This window comes from Rutidosis leptorrhynchoides, chromosome 4 (genome assembly GCF_046630445.1).
Source record: "Rutidosis leptorrhynchoides isolate AG116_Rl617_1_P2 chromosome 4, CSIRO_AGI_Rlap_v1, whole genome shotgun sequence".
Taxonomy (NCBI): domain Eukaryota; kingdom Viridiplantae; phylum Streptophyta; class Magnoliopsida; order Asterales; family Asteraceae; genus Rutidosis; species Rutidosis leptorrhynchoides.
Window position 1 is genome coordinate 370712599 of NC_092336.1, and position 16417 is coordinate 370729015.

The window sequence follows — 16417 nt, forward strand, 5'->3', positions numbered from 1 at the left end:
CATCTATCATTCCCGATTTGTGAAGCATCGAGCCTAAATATCTAAAAGACTCTTGTGGAGGTAAAATCTGATCCCCAATTCGGACATCCACTATATCCTCTTGTTCCTCTTCGCTCGCCTTGAAATCGCATTTAAGGTACTCCGATTTAAGTCTGCTAATCCGTAGGCCATTTGATTCTAGGGCGATCCTGCATTGCTCTAGTCGTCTGTTAAGCTCATCTTGGGAACCCGAAACTAATACAATATCGTCGGCGAATATTAGGCACCATGGAATGTTATCTTGTATCCTTTGGGTCAGTTCGTCTAGGATCAAAGCGAAAATATATGGGCTAAGGGCCGATCCTTGATGTAAACCTACCTCTACAGGGAAAAACTCAGTGTTTCCTACCGTCGTACGTACACGGGTCTTCGCCCCTTCGTACATATCTCTAATAGTTCTTATATATTTACTTGGGACACCCCTAACATTAAGAGTCTTCAAAATCAGCTCACGCGGGACACAGTCATAAGCCTTTTCCAAGTCTAAGAACGCCATGTGTAGGTTCTTTTGTTTTTCCCTATACTTCTCCATAAGGCTTCTACCGATGTGAATCACCTCCATCGACAAGCGTCCTGGCATGAAACCGAATTGGTTCTCTGAAACCTTTGTCTCGCGTCGGAGCCTTATCTCAATCACTCTCTCCCAAAGCTTCATAGTATGACTAAGTAACTTAATGCCTCTATAATTACTACATATTTGCGCATCTCCCTTGTTCTTGAAATGGGAATAACCTCACTGAGTCTCCATTCCATAGGCATCTTTGTGCTTCTAAACGTCATCTTGAAAAGGTTTGTTAACCATCGAACCCCCTCGCCTCCTAGGCACCTCCACGCCTCAATTGGAATTTGGTCTGGTCCTACTGCTTTGTTTCTCCCCATCTTTCGTAGGACCTATCTAACTTCCTCCTGGTTAATCCTCGTGCAGAAACAATTATTCTGAAACTCACGACCCTCCTGTAGTTCCCCATTCTGGTCGGGTCTTTCCCTACTGAAAAGGGATGCAAAATACTCTTCCCATCTTTTCCTAATAAGGTCTTCTCTCACTATACTTTGACCCGCTTCATCCTTGATATATTTGACATTAACTAAGTCCCTGCTTCTTCTCTCCCTAGCTTTAGCTATCCTATATACGTTATTAGCTCCCTCTTTAGAGTCTAGTTTCCTATATAAATCTTCGTATGCTTTATCTTTTGCAATTGCTACGGCCTTCTTTGCTTCTCTTTTAGCTTCTTTATATCTTTCTTCTGCCCTAGTTCTCTCTGCAGGTGTCCCTTCTCCAAAGTTAATGAGCTCCCTAAACCTTGTCTGCTTTAGCGCGACTTTCGTTTGGACATCGTCACTAAGCCACCACGATTCTCTACTACTCTTATGGGCTCTCGATGTCCCTATTTCCACCCCTAAGACCTCTTTTGCACATCTCTCATAGTGGACGCCATGTCGTTCCATATCTAGTCTACGTCAGTAGGGGCTTCGTTATCCCCTTCTACACTCAATCTATCAACAACGGTCGCTCTAAAAGTGTCTGCATTCGCTCCATGTAGGTTCTTCCAAAGGATTCTAGGTTGCACAACCCTGACCCTCCTGCCGAGTTTTCTCCGAGTGACTAGTTCCATGACCAGCAATCTATGCTGGGAGGAGCACGTCAAGGCTGGAAGGTGTGACGACCCGGAAATTTCCGACCAAATTTAAACTTAATCTTTATATGTTTCTGACACGATAAGCAAAGTCTGTAATGTTAAAATCTTACAAACTTTGAACTGTGTTTAATATATTCATTTGACCTTCGACTAGTTCCGACGATTCACGAATAACTATTTGTAAATAAGATACATATATATTTAAAAATGTATATATGTATATTTTAATATAATGAAATATTATATTATGTAGTTATTAGAATTAATTTTGTAAAATAAAATGATATAAGTAATAATAAAATTTATTATTAAAATAAATATATATAAAGTATATTGAAAATATATATATTTGGTTTCGAATTCATTCCGTAAACGATAGTAGCACTCGTTCATCATTCGATGGTTAATTAAGCAAGTTTAGTTCAAACTTATGTAATTTTAAAATAAACGGTGATCCGGAAATAAGTTTTATAAATTATAGACTTATTAAAAATGTATTTAGGAGCTGTTTGTTAAATTTTAGAACTTTTTATATTTTACCCAAAATTGAGAGGGACAGTTGATGTAATTTTTATTTAATAAAGTAATGATCAAATTTTATACCATAATGACCAAAATAAATAAAACTATTTAATTTAAAATTTTTGAGATTTTTCTGAACACTTTTATCCGCTACTGATTTAACAACGGACTACGAACTATTACTCCGTGAAAAACTGTCGGTACACATTATTAAAATGGAGGCTGCTGGATGGTTTCTTTTCAATTCGTTCCCACCTTCCTATAATTGAGATTATTATTATTATATTATTATTTTAGTTTTATTACTATATTATATATAGATATAGAATATATAGATAGATATAGATGTATACATGCACTGAAATTGAAATAAGAAAAGACACCACTTTATTTCTTTTGACAGCAAACCACAAGAAGACTAAAGTTATTAAATTGATTCTTTTATCTCTTGGCCTGTATATTTACCCAACACCAACTAAATATAATTATTTTAATTTGATGTTTGCTTATGTTTATCAACATCAAATGTAACAAAAACCTACAAGTGGGTCGCCACTTGCAGCTACCACATCCACAAATACCTACACACAAAAACACACCATTTTCCTATTTGATTTTATAACTATAATTACTTCGTATGATATTGAGAGGTGGTTAGTCTAATGTATAAGAAATATCCTCGTCACTTACTCGTATTCCGTTTACTTGATTCCATTATTTCATTCCCTAATTCTGTAACTAACACACACATACACATTTACAAACATCACCACTATCAAAATTGGTTATATATCACCATCAGATTTTATTTTCCTGTCTCCACTATCTGATTAGTTTTCCTATCTCCCTATTCCACTCGTGAAATATTGTCAACAAAAGTTAAAAAAACTAGAAAACGAAGTGTCGCGATCGCAGGAATAGAGGGGTCCAGAATGATTGAATAAATCGAGCAAACTTCTTGATTGATTGAGGAATATATCTTTCCAGCTATCTATACCCTCATATATATACACATACGGGGTAAAGGATGGGGAACCCATATCACTAGTCACCTTTAACACTCACCGGTGGCCACCCTTAACGATCACCCGTCACCACCGGCCACCCTCTTCCACCCTTAAAACCGCCACCATCTCCATCCAAACAACCATCACCTTCACCCATTAAATTGCAAACTGCTGCCGCAACTAGTATTTGTTTTCTGTTCGAGCTAAGCAAGCTGAACAACACCATCTTTCACAACTCACCACCTCCATCGACAAACCAACGTCACCATCAAACCATAATCAAAATTACAACATCCACTAATCGATCAGTTTATATATCTGTTACAACCTAACACCTTAAACCACCCATCGTGTTCTTATAATTCAATCATAACGTGATACTATAATCAAAATTATAAGATCTTCTGTGGAAATATGATTTCCCAGGTTTGGCATAACCTCCGTACTATCTGTGAATCATTCGAGTAATGACGGTTCCACATCTGATTTCTAATTGCTATCCTACCATTACGATACTGTCTTTGCCATAACTCTATTCTTGTTTGAAACCGAACATCGGTTATGTTATTGCTACACCAACGAAACCCACCACATACACATGCTATTCGATCTCCATTATTAACTCTACTTTCGTTTCGATTTATCGAACAAAAACTGCTGCACATTTTTTTCTTTTGTTTTATTGATCCACGATGACAACACAATACAGCAGCCTTGTTTCGGTTTATAATTGATTTAAACTATTTTTTTTCTTTATGGCCGACACTCATCAACCTTTAACCCTACTTGTTTTGTTTTTAAGAAAAAGGGAATCAATCTATTATGATAATACTAGTTGGTTGTTTACTTTTTCTGTTTTCATTTTGGGTTGTTTTCATCCAAAACCCACGGCATTTCTTGGATTAGTAAGCAAGCTTATGAACAAATATCTGTTGGGCTCGTAATCTTATGATTGGGCCGAGATCCCATTTATTATTCTGTTGGGCTGCTGCACGAGATTCCTTTTTGCTGTCGAAGCCCAAACTGCTTTTGCTTGTTGCTGCTTGAAGCCCAATACGCATATGATTGTAAATCTGTTTTCTTCACTGTGACGATGATGGTGGTGTTATGTGATAAGATGATGCAAGTTGATGATACTATAGGAAGTTAATGTGATAATGAAGTTGATGATTAGAAGATGGTGACTGTGATATTTGATGATGATAATGATTGTGATGATGATAAACAAAGATGATGATGATTGACGAAAGTATGATGATGATGGTTCACTGTGATGATCATGATTATGATGATGGGATGGAAATCAAAGGTGATAATGAATTACATAAAATCACGAAGATTCGCGAGTTAATGATTGAATGATAATCACGATTGTGATGATGATATAATTTTCGATGACTGCTACTACTCAAACTAATCTGATTCATTTATGTTGTTTCTGGTTCGAGCAGCTAACTTGCAAACATTCGTTTATGCTTGATAGGCTTATTTACTTTGTGCAATTGGATCACCAAGCTCTAATTTATTTTTGGGCCGTGTTATGTTAAATGGTCTAGATCATAAGTAATGGATGTTGTTTTGTTGGGCCGAGTGAAACTTACTAAGTAAATATTTGAGCGGGTTATTACCAAAACAGATTAACGGTTCATTGGTTCGACGGGCCTTTGTGAGACGAGAGCTGAGACAATTTTTTTTTTGGAAAAGCTTTTAAGGTAGTTCATTTGTTCTTATTCTTATTATTATTATTATTAAAATAAATATTATACTTATTATTATTATTATTAAAATGAGTATTAGTATTATCATTACTATTAATATTATTATTAATATTATTATTAAGTATTACCATTAAATTATCATTTTCAACTTTATTATTATTAACAAAAGTAATTTTTATTAAAAATTATCATTTTTTTGAAAATTATCATTTTTAGATTATTATTATTATCAGCATTATTATTATTATTATTATTATTATTATTATTATTATTATTAGTATTAGTATTAGTATTATTATTATTTTTATTATTTTTATTATTATTATTATTATTATTATTATTATTATTATTATGAATATTTTAGTATTATTATAACTATTAATTAAAAACAAATAAAGTTATACAAAAATAAACCTAATACATATGATATAACTATATTAATATTTTAAAGAAACATATGAGTTCTAAAATGATATCACTAAATAAATACATATATAAATTTGTTCGATTACTATCATATGTGTTAATATATATATAAATGATATAGGTTCGTGAATCCGAGGCCAACCCTGCATTGTTCAGTTTCATCGTATGAATATTTTTACTACAAAATATTAGATAGTGAGTTTCATTTGCTCCCTTTTTAAATGCTTTTGCAATATATATTTTTGGGACTGAGAATACATGCGCTGCTTTTATAAATGTTTTACGAAATAGACACAAGTAATCGAAACTATATTCTATGGTTGGATTATCGAATTGAATATCACCCTTTTTAGTCTGGTAATCTAAGAATTAGGGAACAGAAACCCTAATTGACGTGAATCCTAAAGATAGATCTATTGGGCCTAACAAACCCCATCCGGGTTACGGATGCTTTAGTACTTCGATTTTATCATGTCCGATGAGAGTCCCAGAATGATGGGGATATTCTAGATGCGTTCTGTTAATGTCGGTTACCAGGTGTTCACCATATGAATGATTTTTATCTCTATGCAGTTTGTGCGAAATGCCTGATATGAGATGATGTTTATGAAAAATGAAAATAGAAATCTTGTAGTCTATTAAAATGATGGAAATAATTGATTACGATAAACTAATGAACTCACCAACCTTTTGGTTGACACTTTTAAGCATGTTTATTCTCAGGTATTAAATAAATCTTCCGCTATGCATTTGCCCATTTTAAAAATATTACTTGGAGTCATTCATGACATATTTCAAAAGACGTTGCATTCGAGTCGTTAAGTTCATCAAGATTATTATTAAGTCAATTATAGTTGGATATATTATGAAATGGTATGCATGCCATCAACTTTCGATGTAATGAAAGTTTGTCTTTTAAAAACGAACGCAATGTTTGTAAAATGTATCATATAGAGGTCAGGTACCTCGCGATGTAACCAAATGTAATGTATTCATCCAGATGGATTAGGATGGGTCGTTAAAGAAGGACCTTACAGTCCCTACATGTCCTAAGTTCCCCTTTACGAAGGAGGAAAAAGTCAATCTGGGTGCTATGACCCCCGCTATGAAAAGTGGCTAACTGAGCATTCCTCTTCTTGAAGAAAGAGTTTGCTACAACCAACTCGTGGGCAATGGAAAACTCAAGAATTGAGAGCCCTTCTTCAAAAACTTGAGCATCTCTCAAAATGATACCTTTCATGAATATGCACTAGGTGGCTATAGTGTTCTCCAAAAACTTGCACTTGCTAGGACCAAGCACAATCATCCTCTTCTTCTACTAACACAAGCTTAACTCAAGCTCCAAATAATATCTTCAAATCTTCAATCCTCAAACACTAACATAAACATAATTCAAGACAAAGTCTACCCGAACCAATCATGCCCCCGGTCAAAGTCAACTTCATCTACGAGAAGGTCATCAAACACTAATCACAAAGTTTCAAATCATTACAAACTCGAACTTGACCTCCTTGACCTTGACCAAATATGTAGGATTCACGGGATAGCCATAAACTCATCAAACAAATCGATCATATCAAATATAAGCCTACTAGAACAAACTCAAAGTATATCCAAAATATGTAAAATGCACCCCGAAATGAATAAGGGCCATGGAAATCGCACACATCACCACTAATCATGAAATGCATTGTGTAAAGAACACACTTCCAAAAATAATGCTCACCTCATCAACCTGCAATGGCCATCCCTCTTCCACCTTCATGCCCCCAAAACACCTATTTTTCGTCAATTCCAAGAATGGTCGTCAATTCCAAATATATGTCGTCAATTCCAATTGATAATCGTCAATTCCAAGAATAGGGTTAAGGTGGGTGTGCCAAAGGTAAGGGACTGGGTACCCCACCTTTATTTGGTTACCCGGGCACAGGGTAACCGACACTCATCAAGCTTTCTATCAAAACTCTATGATTTCTCTCATAGTAGGGCAAAAGCATTGACGGTGGTTCGTGGAATTAGGGCCCCACGTGGCTAAATAAGAGAGTCCGCCAATTCTAAATTTTTAAAGCACTAGGAAGACTCTAACTATAACGACCCATCCTAATCCATCTGAACGAATACATTACATTTAGTTACATCGCGAGGTACTTGACCTCTATATGATACATTTTATAAACATCGCATTCGTTTTTGAAAAGACAATCTTTCATTACATCGAAAGTTGACGGCATGCATACCATTTTATAATATATCCAACTTTAATTGACTTAATAATAATCTTGATGAACTCAACGACTTGAATGCAACGTCTTTTGAAATATGTCATGAATGACTCCAAGTAATATCTCTAAAATGAGCAAAGGCACTGATAGTTAGAGCTAAGGGGTATAAAATACTATTAAATTTTACAAGGAAATACTATTAAATACGATACAATTTTACACAAGATATTTATTTATTTATTGAATGGATATACTTAAACCTTGCTACAATACTTATAGGCAGTGTACCTAATCGTACAGTAGTGTAGTTTTTAGTAAGTCCGGTTCGTTCCACAGGGAATCTTTTAATCAAAGCTTAACGCTATATTAGTTTAATTTATAAAAATACGAATATATATATAAGTAATATTATTATTTTAAAGGGGGTTTTTACCGTTTAATGACCGGTTTGTCGATTTTAAAACTTTAGTCGCAGTTAAAACAAAATGTAAAATATTAAATAAATAAAAGACTTAATTTAAAGCGTAAAGTAAATAACGATAATGAAATTGCGAATAATAAAAGTGCGATAAAATAAACTTGCGATAATTAAAAAGTACGATAATTAAAAGTGCAATTAAATACAATAACAATAAATAAAAATGCTATAATTAGAAGTGCAATTAAATATAAAATAAAGGAAATTAAATATGAAATAAAAGAATTATGCTTATTTAAACTTTCGTAATCATGATGTTTGACGTGTTGATTTTAGTTTTATGCCCATGGGTTAATTGTCCTTTGTCCTGGATTATTTAATATGTCCGTCTGGTTTTTGTCCATAACAGTCCATCAGTCATAAATATAAAGTGCGAGTGTCCTCGTCAAATTATCCTTATACCCGAAGTTAAATATTCCAACTAATTGGGGACTTAAACTATAACAAGATTTTAATACTTTGTTTAATAATTACACCAGGATGTCGACTGAGTGTAACCCAAGGTTTTAATACTTTGTTATCAATTATGCCAAGTGTCCTTGTACATAATTTCACCCCTATTTTAATAATTCTAGTGACTATTAATCCATTCCCGTGTCCGGTTAAATGAACGATTATTCGTACATATAAATACCATGCCCATCATATCCGATCGAGTGTATATGTTTATTTATAGGGACGTTCAATTGTAAATCTTTATATTAAAATTAACAAACTATCATTTAGTTAAACAAATATAAAGCCCATTAATAGTCCATAGTCTAATTTCCACAAGTGTCGTTCTTTTGTTCAAACCCCAATTATGGTACAAAGCCCAATTACCCAATTTTAATATTTTTAGCCCAACATCATGATTACTTCGGATTAAATAAGCATAATAATAACTTAGCTACGAGACATTAATGTAAAAAGGTTGAACATAACTTACAATGATTAAAAATAGCGTAGCGTTACACGGACAGAATTTTGACTTACACCCTTACAACATTCGCTAACACATCCTTATTATTATAAATTAAAATTAAAATTAAAATTATAATATAAATATAAATATTATACGTTGAATGAGGAGAAGAAAAAGATGTGTTTTGTGTTACACCAAAGCTCGATTTTTATAGGCATGTGGGCTGGAACTGTGCACCATGCGATCGCATGGACTTTCTTCCTCCAGGCCATAAGAAAAAGATGTGTTTTGTGTTACACCAAAGCTCGATTTTTATAGGCATGTGGGCTGGAACTGTGCACCATGCGATCGCATGGAGTTTCTTCCTCCAGGCCATGCGATCGCATGGCCAGCTGGGGAGACTCAAAAGTCTTTATTTTTTTATGCCGACGGTTTTTAAATATAATATAATATATATATTAATTTTAAGAAATAATTATATATTATATTATATTCATGTGCATAGTTGACTTGTAATTTTTAGTCCGTTGCGTCGAGCGTTGAGAGTTGACTCTGGTCCCGGTTCCGGATTTTCGAACGTCCTTGCGTACAATTTAATATCTTGTACTTTGCGTTTTGAATCTTGTACTCTTGTAATTTTGAGACGTTTCTTATCAATAATTGGAACCTCATTGATTGTATTTTGTACTTTTGAGCTTTTTTGGTCGTTTGCGTCTTCAATTCGTCGAATCTGTCTTTTGTATTCACCTTTTATTATTTAAACGAATATCACTTGTAAATAGAACAGTTGCAACTAAAAGCTTGTCTTTCTTGAGGGATAATGCTATGAAATATATGTTCGTTTTTAGCATTATCAAATATTCCCACACTTAAGCTTTGCTTGTCCTCAAGCAATATAGTCTTGAAATACTAGAATCACTTCTTTATTCTTCACACTTTGTACATCAGTGATTTCAATACGGCGGTATAAACAATGGTAGTAACGATATGGTTTACAGTCCCACATGACTTATGAAAATTTAGATCCTTTAGGAAATTGGATCTTTATGAAAACATTTGATTTTTTTTGAAAATTAAATCTAGCTTTTACCCTAGATAAGTTTTTCGGAATAACCCTTCACCGGTGTTTGCAAATTCTTTTTGTGGGTTTGGTAGGTTTTAGATTTGAAAATTTTAGCTCAAAACTTATGGTTTTGTGTCACCCACTTGCTAACCTTGTATTAGGAAAGCAACACGTCCAGTATACTTGCTCCGTATATTACCTTTCGGTAAACTACCGTCCGGTTGTAAAGGAAAGCGTTGAACAAGCAACTGTTAAGGCAATGTCCCCTGACATGCTTTTAATTATGGTCTATAACGTGTCGGACGCAATTACTATCCTTGGTAGGAGCAATAGTAAAGCTTACCCTTATGATTTTTCGGTCTGGCACAAGGTCCTGTCTTTGACCATGCTATGCAACCACCGTTCTTACGGTTGACACCCGATTTGGTTCAGGTGACCTAATGGATTCCAGGTGAATTCTTAGGATTTTACGTTCAATGGTAATGAACGCATTGAAAATGGGTTTTCAGAAAACAAATCGGTTTGTAATTTTGATCAAAATATTTTCTCATTCAAGCTCGAGTTTAGATATCATTGAATTCCATGAGTTTGTAATTCTCAATCTTTAAGGTCAATCTCAAGGATTGAGTAATATCAGGCTTAAAAGCTGATTTTTAATCTTTAAGGAGATTATCCTTTCTGGGGGTCTAATTTATTAGTCTTATCAAGCTAATTTGCACGGTGTCCTCTCCATTTTACAAGACAGATCCTCTCATGGTTAGGATAAGTCTGACCACTTGGCGACCCTGTTTGATGCTGAGGTCCGTGGATTTCCTGCTGATTTTAGAGATGACTTTTCTAGATTTTTCATCAACCTACAGCTGGTCTGGACGACAACTTCATGACCTAAATCAAGAAGCGCGTGTCTTTTTCTAAAGACTTTACTTCCTTTTAACGATGGAATTGATTCATCGTGTAGATCCATCTCTTCTTTTCTTTCATCGGGTAAAACAGTTTAGTTTTGTCCAAAGCAAAAGTATCTTCAATTATTTGTTACAGAAATATGTGACATATGTTTAAGATAACTTGGTAATTTTTCCCACACTTGGCTTTTATTTTCCTTTTTATTGTCCTCTATTCTATTTTAAATGAATTCTAACATTTTGGTTTGTTTCTCAATTTATGTCCTTTCCGAGGTAACAATAATTTCGGTGTTAACACCTAGTTTTATCGTTCATAAATATGTATAAACATGATTTTGAGTTCATTTAATTGAAAATTTTGAAAATTTTTACTAGAATTGGGTAGTCAGCATATAAGACTAGAGCTGTTCTTTATTATCAGAGAGCACTAGATTCTAATACAACTACTACTTTACTAGTATTTCTAATGGTAACCAAGTGTTTAAAGTAAAAAAAATTTAAAAATCCGAAAGAATTTAACCCCTTCCCACACTTAAGATCTTGCAATGCCCTCATTTGCAAGAAATCAGTAACAATTTAAATTATTGAGGGTGATTAGCGTAGAAATGATTAAATTTTACCAAAGTTTCCAAACATATTGGCGTTTGTTTGCTGAATGTTAAATGGTGCATATTATTTGTTCATTCCGTCTGTTGTTACATCACATTTATTTGTCATCTTGTCGTCAAAATTAGTAGCTTTTGCTGAACTTAATGCCAGTCTTTGAAAATGCGCTGTTTTACCCTGTTTTGTACAATTTACAATATACATACATACAAATATAAACATGCATGGCAATTTGAAATGGGACTTAATATCCCACTTTCAAATCCTAAATGTGAAATATTAGTACACAATAATAATAAAAATGATAAAGATTACATAAGTATATTCAATAACATAAGTTTAAACATGAATAAGTAAAAAGATAAAAACATAAAAATCATATAAATAACCAAATGGAACTAAATCAGTCTGGATATGGGTTCCAGTTCATCTCGTCAGGTGGGTTCTATTGTTGGTTATAGGTGTTTTGATAGGCTTGGTTATAGTCATACCGGTTAAAGGGTGGTCGGATATCGGGGCTGTGTGGCGGAAAATGAGCAGGTCGAGTAGGTACATAGTTATTTGGTACCTGATATGATAGTTGGCTCATGATTTGGTGCTGATGAACTAACCAGCTATCGTGTTGGCGTCGCCTATAATCCTCGTATACTCGCTCGGAGTTCCACTGCTCATACATACTATGTCTGGCCGCGTTCGTCATTGCTTCCTCATCTATACGAACGTGGACGTCAAGAATAGCATCTCGAAAGACATCCCTAATGTCTTCCGCCTCCTCCATTTCCTCGTCTGAGCCTCTCTCTACCTGAGGATGAGATCCCTCATAGGGTACTGCCTGGTTACGTCTACTTTTCAATACCTTAGCACCCACATAAACTTTCAATCCTAAGGGCTCAACCTGTTCTCTACAAAGCTATAATGGACCCCCTTGGTTCCTATCAACACCTAAATACTCTCCAATGAGAGTAACAAAAATACCTCCTCCTATTATACTCCCTTCCTGCATTCCCTCTACCATTTTAGATAAATAAAAAGCAACACAGTAAGGGATATTGACAAAGCTTCTAGGATCACGAATACACTTTAGGTAGAATAAATCATGTAAGGTAATTTTTTCTTTATTATGACCTCTCTGTGTAATCGAGTTAGCCAAAAATCTATGAATAATACGAAGCTCGGCTCTGTCAATATGTGTATAGGAGTGTCCTTCTGCTCGTGTAAAAACATCAAAATGTGACATACGCCTCCAAATGGCGTCAGCGTCAAAGTTGCTATCTACCCTTTCACCATAATGAATCAAGTTTGTACAATCGGGTAGTAGCAACTCACCAGGAGTATATATCTGTAAAGCTCTGGCCATGTCCAGCATGGACATTCTGTACATCCTACCGCCAAGGATAAACCTAAGAAATCTTCTATCATCTATTCTAACTATATTTGTATCAAGTGATACAGTACTCATCAACTCAACACACCATTCCTTATATACAGGTCTACGAATGGTGAAAAGACGTTCCCAATCTGTAAAAGAAGAACTGCCATACCTTTGAACTAAAAGCTGTCTAACACGGTCAGCTAGATGGACCGTTTCCAAAGGGGCCCAATCGATTACCCTTGGCACCTCTACATTTTTTGTTACCAATTTGAATTTGTTCCTTTGATATGTCTCGTAATCTCTCCATCTCCTATCAAATCTCAGATTAGGATGCAGAGTGTGCTCAGGAATCGTTGGGAATTCTACTGGCGGCCTCATTGGGAATACTATGAATTCATTAACAAACTGTACCGGATCATAATAAGGTATGTGCTGATCAGGCTGTTGTTGTGGTTCTTGTTCGTGTTGCATTTCTGGTTCTGGTTCTGGTGCTGGTCGTCTAGATGATGATGCTCCTGAACCTCCAGTATCGGCTTTCTTCAAAACACATTAAACACAAAATTTGTGCATCCAAATATGCATTAGTGTTAGCAAAATAACAACTTAAAACAATCACTATAACATGTTAAATCAAAATTAAACTTATACACATTTTCACAATTTTTCACAATTCTACACTTTTCAAATAAGCACATATGAAAATGTATACAAAGTTCATAAGCATTTAACTCAAATAACATGTTAAAATAGTCATTACTAATAATTAAACAAGTCTCAAATGGCAGATATATCAAATTAATCAAGTTCATGAATTTTGGACTTAAAAAGTCCACTTTAATCCCCAAAAATCATGTTTAGGATCAATGTTTGGATCATTTAACTATCTAAACATGTTACACTACTCAATTTAGCAATAATTCATGACAAAAATCGGCCATAACCTGTTTATATCAAAAAGCCCCAAATTGCTCAAGAACACAAACCCTACATTTCTAAAAATTTTGAAATTTTTGGCTTCAAATCATGTTAAATAGCATCAATCTAGGTTATACATGTATAAAATACTCACAATTTAACACTAATTACACTAGAAATTAACAAAATTGCATTAGGTAAAAAATTGATAATTATCACAAAAACTAGGAATTTATAGAGTTTAGGGGTGTAATTTTTACCATTTTGCTGAAGAATGAGAATCTAGGCATGATTAGAGCAAGAAAAATGATGAATTACGGTGGAAAAATGATGAAATTTGGTGAAGATTTGAGAGAGTTTCGTGTTTGTGTGTGTGTTGGTGTGAGGAAGACGGACTCGCTGTCTGTATGTATCAGGCCTGGAATTTGCCTCCATGCGATCGCATGGAGGGATAGGGTGATTCCCATGCGATCGCATGGGTACCCGGCTACAGTGTTTTGCCCCTTTTTTTTTTTTTTTTTTTTTTTTTTTTTTTTTTTTTTTTTTACAAAACCTTATAACTTCTAAAACATATAATTAATAAAATTCTAAAAATTTTGTTTTCCTTTAGGAGCGAAGGCGTTTCGGATCGTTGTCCTAGTCTGTCCCTTGACAAAATTTTTAAAATTTGTCAAATCAAAGCGCGGTTTTAAAAGTAAAGATTTTTGGATTTTTTAATGTTTTTGGCATACTTTAATTCAATAAGATTAAAAATAATGATAATAAAAGTTCTCGTCCCTCCCTCGGGTAAAGCAATTTTGGTTCAACGACCTAGTCTTCAACTCACGACGAATTTTAAAAATCATATTTTTAACTTAGTGAAATAAAGTAAATTTTTGTTTTTAAATTCACACAACTTAAATTTAAAATATGCATAAAATTAAAAATTCACATTTTTTAAAAATTAAAAATTCACACCAAACTTATATTATATTTTTGTTTTTATACATACAAACTTAAAAATATCAATTGTTCAAATATTTACAATTTTAAATATATTAATTTAAAAAGTTTATAATATTAATTTAAGATTTATATATTAATTTTAAAAACATGATAAAAATAAAATTAAAAATCTTTTTGGTCTTTTATCCCACTTTAATCAATCAAATATTATCAAAAATATGCGCCCCTCTTTTCGGTAAAGTAATTTCGGTTCCATGACCTAATTTAACTCATGACGAATTTTTGAAATATTTTGGGTTGATTGATTAAAGATATTTATACCTTAAGAATAAACGTTAAATTTCGCAGTGATGTAATAAATTTTTGAATGATATCAATAATTTCGGTCGCCAAACCTAATTTTATTCAATACCAATTTAATACTTTATAGCGAACAAATTAGCGTTTATTATCAAAAGGTTAAAAATAAAAATAAAAAATAAAAACTGTACAGACTTACCTGTGAGATAGTATTCTTAGTTATATGATCTATCCCATTCATAAGATAGTCGGTTTAATTGGTTTTCCATAGCTACATAGGCATAACCTCGAGCATTCAGTGTTTTTTCTTCTAAACATATGAACGGTCCGTCTCTGCATAAAGTAACAAATTCGGTGTTTGAATAGGTTTGATTATTTGAACATTTACCTCCATGTGACCATTTTCCGCATTTGTGACATCTTTCAAGGTGTCGTGCTCTTCTTTTCGCTGCGGATTTTTATTTTCCTTTACCAAATTGTAACTTATTATCTTCGCATCTGGATTCTTTTCTTACTCCGTCCAATCTTTTTCTGATTACTGATACTAGTTCACTCGGAAGTGTGTCATTATTACGTTTAGTGATCAAAGCGTGTAGCATTAGACCATGGTTTAGTTCACAGGCAGTCTTCATTTCGTAAAAACCTAAAAAAATAAAAATTCAGAATGGGGGGAGAAGACTAGTTCTTTAGGGTCTGCTAGGGAAAGACCATTCGGGTTCCATTTTCGAGAACTACACGAAAACAGAAAATCTAACTCTAACAGAAATACATATTATCCTTTAAAGACTTGATTCTCCCCACACTTAGTTAGCTGTGGTGTCGAAATTGTGATTAACTTCGTTGTCGACTTCCATCGGACTATCTATGTAGTGTTTAACTCTGTGACCATTAACCTTAAATTCAATTCCATTTGAATTTATTAACTCTACTGTTCCATATGGGAAAACTCTTTTGACTATGAATAGTCCAGACCATCTCGATTTCAATTTTCCAGGAAATAGCTTGAATCGTGAATTGAAAAGAAGAACTCTGTCTCCTTCTTTAAATTCTTTTGAACTTCTGATTCTTTTATCATGCCATTTCTTCGTTCTTTCCTTATAGATTAATGAATTTTCGTATGCTTCATGTCTTAATTCTTCTAATTCGTTTAATTGACTTAACAGTAGACGTCCAGCTTCATGTAAATCAAGATTACATGTCTTCAAAGCCCAAAATGCTTTGTGTTCAATTTCTACTGGAAGATGACATGCTTTTCCGTAGACGAGTTTAAAAGGTGTGGTTCCAATTGGAGTTTTGTAGGCTGTTCTAAAAGCTCAGAGTGCATCCTCCAATTTAATGGACCATTCCTTCGGATTTGATCC

At 33.9% G+C, this 16417-nt stretch overlaps 1 protein-coding gene across 1 annotated transcript; it reads right to left on the reverse strand.

The window, feature by feature from the left end:
* Positions 1-930: 930 nt before the first annotated feature.
* On the reverse strand, positions 931-1485 carry LOC139841832 (uncharacterized). The gene has a single exon (XM_071832027.1). It carries the CDS (start codon positions 1483-1485, stop codon positions 931-933), a length of 555 nt encoding a protein of 184 aa, XP_071688128.1.
* Positions 1486-16417: the final 14932 nt, after the last annotated feature.

Excerpts from the sequence above, each read along its gene's own strand:
- LOC139841832 (XM_071832027.1), bottom strand. The coding sequence starts at position 1,485 with ATGGAACGACATGGCGTCCACTATGAGAGATGTGCAAAAGAGGTCTTA.